The sequence below is a fragment of the Alligator sinensis genome, unplaced genomic scaffold (genome assembly GCF_000455745.1).
Source record: "Alligator sinensis unplaced genomic scaffold, ASM45574v1 scaffold377_1, whole genome shotgun sequence".
In the NCBI taxonomy this organism is placed as follows: Eukaryota; Metazoa; Chordata; order Crocodylia; family Alligatoridae; genus Alligator; species Alligator sinensis.
In genome coordinates, this window is record NW_005842047.1 from 2149886 (window position 1) to 2154846 (window position 4961).

Sequence of the window (4961 nt, forward strand, 5' to 3'; positions counted from 1 at the left end):
TCTTTCCTGCTTATGCAGGGGGTCGGACTCGATGATCTATTGAGGTCCCTTCCTACCCTAACATCTATGAATCTATGGAGGTACGAACTCAAGAGGTACCTGTCATTTTGAAGAATACATTACACAAAAGATTATTCTAGCTAAATGTCTAACAAAGTCTTTCTAGAAGTTAATGCCTAGTTTCTGAATTGTGCAGGCCTCTACTGCAACTCCCACTATAACTGTTCATAAAATAGCCTTAGGAAAATAAGATTAAAGCATTCATAATTTAAAAACACAGGTTTTGGTGGAAGAGGAAATCGTAGCATGAGTAATTTTCCCTTAGTTCAAAACCAAAAGTAACAAATGATGTCTAGCTTCTTCCACATAATCCTTCCAATTTCTGAGTTGAAAGCATCTTGTATTTAAGCTATTTACACAATCTAAACACAACATTTACTGGTTACAAACACCATAAAACAGATTATGAAAATAAATACTTCAGAATGTTAAAATAATTCTAATACCGAGAGAACTACAGTTTTATTATTCTAACAGTTATCAGCATCAGAATAATCATTAATTAGTAATTACCTAATTAAAACACCTCCTCCCTCCCCTCTTGTTGTCAGTACTTTGAAAACCCACTATCATCCAACTGCATTCAAATCTCATCTTCTGCAGTACACATTTCTAATAGCATGTCAGTATTTTGGTCTCTTTTACATGCCACCAAAGAGACTTTCTTTGTTCTGGAAGCAGCCTGGCTAACAATGTTACATTCTCTTTTACTAAAAAATGTTTATTTTTGAACTTTGACACTTAAGGGGGGGGAAAAAAGGGTTCAAGAAACAGGCTGGTATAAAATAAGAACAATGAAGTCAACAGAGCTTCTCATGGAGAAAGCTATTACTCAGGTGGAGTCAGGATCTCAGGCTCGGGTTATAAATTAATTAATTAGTTAATGGAATTCTGTTGGTCTCTAGATACCATAGAAATGGGCAAGTTAAAATAGATTACATATTAACTTGGTAATTTATTCATATAAAACTAGAACTTCTTAATGTTTCTACAGACTAACTCAGATTGAATAGTTACAAAACTTTTGCAAGAATATCGCTAAATCTTTTGTGTAAACGGTATGCAATCCTATAATATTATTTTGTATTTATACTGCACCCTGATAAATTACTTTGAAGAAGGCACCTGCACAGTACAAACAAATCAAACTGTCAGTACATCTACTGTGGTAGGTTTAAAATTAAAAGATGGATTGATTTAAAAAAAAGAAGGTATTAGGGAAGAATAAATTACAGATGCGACCCCTAGTAAAGGTTGAATCCTAATTTGTATTTTTGCATTTCAAGCCCAGAAAGAGCTCTGTATCAAAATTTGAGGTGCATATGCAACATAGTATATTTAATATTATGCCAAAGATAGATTTAATAGTACTTTGATTTCAGGGACTTCTAGACAATGAGCTACAGAAGAGACAGCAAAATTTTGATTCGGGGGAAGAAGTAGGGAGCCTGAAAACTTTATTGAAATTCATGCTCAAAACAGAAAAGTTCTGTGCATTAAACCACTCATATTTTATGAAGTCTGTACTTTGCATCCCCTAACCATTTACTGTTATTCCAAAAAATACGTTTTCTTATTCTACTAGAACTGTCATTTTCTTGTAGGAAAGAACAACATAACAAATTATACCTTAAATGTCACAGAAATCAGGTATTGGGGAACTGATATATTTTGGTGAGAAAATAATTAGTTAACGGAGAAAGACCCTGATTTAATCCTCCTCAATCCCATCACATAAATGAGATCTCTCACCATTTGGAACAGAAAATATTTCAGCTATCGATCCCAAAATAGTTAATGCAGAAAATCTGGTTGGATGAGATGATCCAGGAAACAGGGCTTCAAAAAGTCTGTCACATACAGATGATACGAAATCCTGAAGATTAGAAAAGACAATTTGAATGGATTGTGTGCAACACGCAAATAAATTTGGAAAACTTGATACAGCAAAGCTTTGATTCAAGATGCCACTCAATATATCTGTAAGGTTACAGGTCACTAAAAAAAAAAAGTCTTTCCCCATAGCCACTAGCTAGTCTCTCTGTAGCAGCTTGTTTTATTTTTCAGGGTCAGTGGGGAAGAAAAGAATTCCTTTGCACTCAAACAAAATTATAGTCATTAGCAAGGCAGGTAAAATTAGGAACAGCCCAACATAACAATAATAAAAATAAGAGGTTATTATAGGACTCTAAACATGAAATCAGAGGAAAGACAAGTACAAAATCCTGCAAACTCAGTCTGTCAATTCTGTAAGTCATTCTCCTATACACTTTCTCTTATCAAGAGGCAACATGTTCTGGAGAATATGCATGGGGGCAGAAGTCAGGAGGGTCCTCATTTTAGCCCACAGTAGATGAGTTACTTGTTTCCTTTATTTTATATGCAACTTTTTACCATCCTGTGGGGTGTTTCAAGTATTAATCAGGAGTTATTTATAAAGTGTTCTAGTAGTAGTAGTAGCAGTAGTATTTTTACCAGCTCTAGTACTTACTTTATATTGCTGTAAAGTGCCAAAAGGATCCAATTTTGCCAGTTCTTTAACTGACTCTTGCTTGGTTTTATTTTGCTCCAGTTTATAAAGCAGCTGGGAACTTTCTTGTATCCTACAAAACAACTTTTAAAAGACACACAAAAAAAACAGTTGATGAGATGCACAGAATGGAATCAATGTTTAAAAAGAGAGACTGAGCTCATCTACAGGTATAGCTGCTTACAGTTTCAAGGGATCAGTGCCTGTGGCCTCTGTAACAATTACACTTCTCATAAGACTCCTGAACACATTCTTCAATCCTCTGCTTTTCTGCCCTCCCTGATATCTTCTCACTTCCAACACAAACCCAGGACTCAAAACCATGTCTTCCTCCTCTCTTCACCTTCCCTCCTCCAGCAACCTCTCCTCTGTCCCTAACCTCTTTACCTCCAATCCTACTTCCACTGCTAATCTTATGCCTCTCATCCACCCTCCTGAATTCTCCAGAATGCCCATTTCTTCACTAAGAAGATCACAGACCTACACCACTTTTCCATAAGTGCCTCCCCTGCAGCTTGTGGCCTCCCTAGGACCTGGTTCCTTTTGTCTGACCCCACCTCTGCAGCTGTGTTACTCTTCAAGAAGCCACTCTCTTGAATTCTCTAGCATGAATCACAAACTATGGTAGCAGTGAGAGAGACAGCTAGCTGTATTAGTCTGAAGTTAGGCAGAAGGCAGGGCAAAGTGGCACCTTATAGAATAACTTGTTCAGGGAGGCATCAGTTTTCGTTGGGTATTGCCTAAGGGTGAGGTACTGAGCTTCTCCTCCCTAGTTTGCTGCTTCCAAGTTGGTCCTCTCCCACATCCACTACTCATTTACCTCTTCATCCAACTCCTCCACATGATCCTGCCATACCTTACACATTTATCCTCAGTGGTTTCTGATGCATGTGGATGACCCTACCCCACCAACCTATTAAGCTGCAGGTTTCCTCACCCTCACCTCCCCATTCATCTTGGAGCCCTGGATCAACACTCACACTTGTCAAAAAGCCCATTAACTGCTGGATCTCTGCATGATTCAAATCATGACAAGGATGCCTTCTGCCACTAAAATGTGTTTTTTAAGTTCAGCCATCTTCATTATTGACTATTCTATTATTGCACCTTAGTTGAATACCACACTTGCAATCTCAGCCTCCCTGGTCTCATTCCTCAAACCCTGATGGTCTTCCTATCTCTACTTCACTATCTGCAAAAGGATGTTCCCAATGTCTTGGAACAGAAAACTGACAAGATAAATTACCTTCCTCTTTTCCCTCCCCAATGCTATGCATCTGTTTTTCCTCTTCCACTTGCCACAATCACCCCATCAATCCCTGTCCCAAGCTCCCTCCTGCCCCCTCTAGTCTTCCTCCCTTATTATTCTTCTTATCCTCTTTGCTCTGGCTCTTCACAATCACAAAAAAACATTATTTTGTCCATCTTGAAAAACGGACCACAGACACCACTTGCCTCTTCAACAACCACTGTATCTAGACCCCTCTTCAAACCAACTTCTGCCCAGTGCACTTCACTAAAAAACACTCTGAAAGTGTTCTGAAAGAACATCTTCCTAGACAAAGCTCATAACCAATAATCAATCCTCATCCTTGTCAACCATGCTTGTCTTCTACAACTCTTGCTCTCCATGTCTCTGTCCTCTTTTGGCTCTCCTCTCACATATCTAACTTGTCATTCATTCATGCCCTTCAGAGGATCCTCCTCATCCCATCTCCAACTCTGTGTGGGTTCCAAAATAATCCTTTTCTTTTCTCTTTCTCTGTTCAATTACTGTGCAAACCTTATTGGCAAAACACATTCAACTACTGTTTCTGTGATGACAACTCACAAATCTTCTCCGTGTGAGACCTAACTCCTTTTGCGGACTAAAAAAACCTCAGCAGTCTCTCTTTTCATCTCCTGGTGGATGTCTAAATTAGCTCATGCTTAAACTGGCTAATATGACTTTTTAAATCTTCTTGTATCTCATCTTCCCAAAGATACCATGAAGTGCATAAACATCATGCTTGGTCATCACCCTCATACAGATGATCTGGGTGTCACCTGTGTCAGAATTCTTTTGTAGTTCTCACAACTAAGCTACCCAAACGTCCAGATTCTCTTGTGTAATGCCCAAGATAAGCATTCCTTATGGGTACTTCTGGTAAAATTCTCATCCAGGTTCTCATTAGTCAACCTCTTAACTATGGCTCTGATTCTGTGGCTTGACAAATGCAGCTCTACTCTACTAACAGCCACCCAGACGATTGCTGCCAAGATCATTCTCTGAACTCTTTTTTTTGACCAAATCACCCACAACAGCTCTTCTTCTCTATCACCTGAAATAAGCTACTAGTTTTTATCTTTTAGATATTTCAAAGTCTTTCCC

General features: G+C 38.4%; 1 protein-coding gene across 1 annotated transcript in view; it reads right to left on the bottom strand.

The window, feature by feature from the left end:
• The window catches only part of THADA (THADA, armadillo repeat containing), a 296890-nt gene that overhangs the window by 267925 nt on the left and 24004 nt on the right, over positions 1 to 4961 (bottom strand). The window contains exons 15-16 of the mRNA XM_025203203.1: positions 2552 to 2674; positions 1813 to 1936 (exon numbers count right to left, since the gene is read on the bottom strand). Coding sequence (XP_025058988.1) covers positions 1813 to 1936; positions 2552 to 2674 — 247 coding nt within the window. The remainder of the gene's footprint in view (positions 1 to 1812; positions 1937 to 2551; positions 2675 to 4961) is intronic.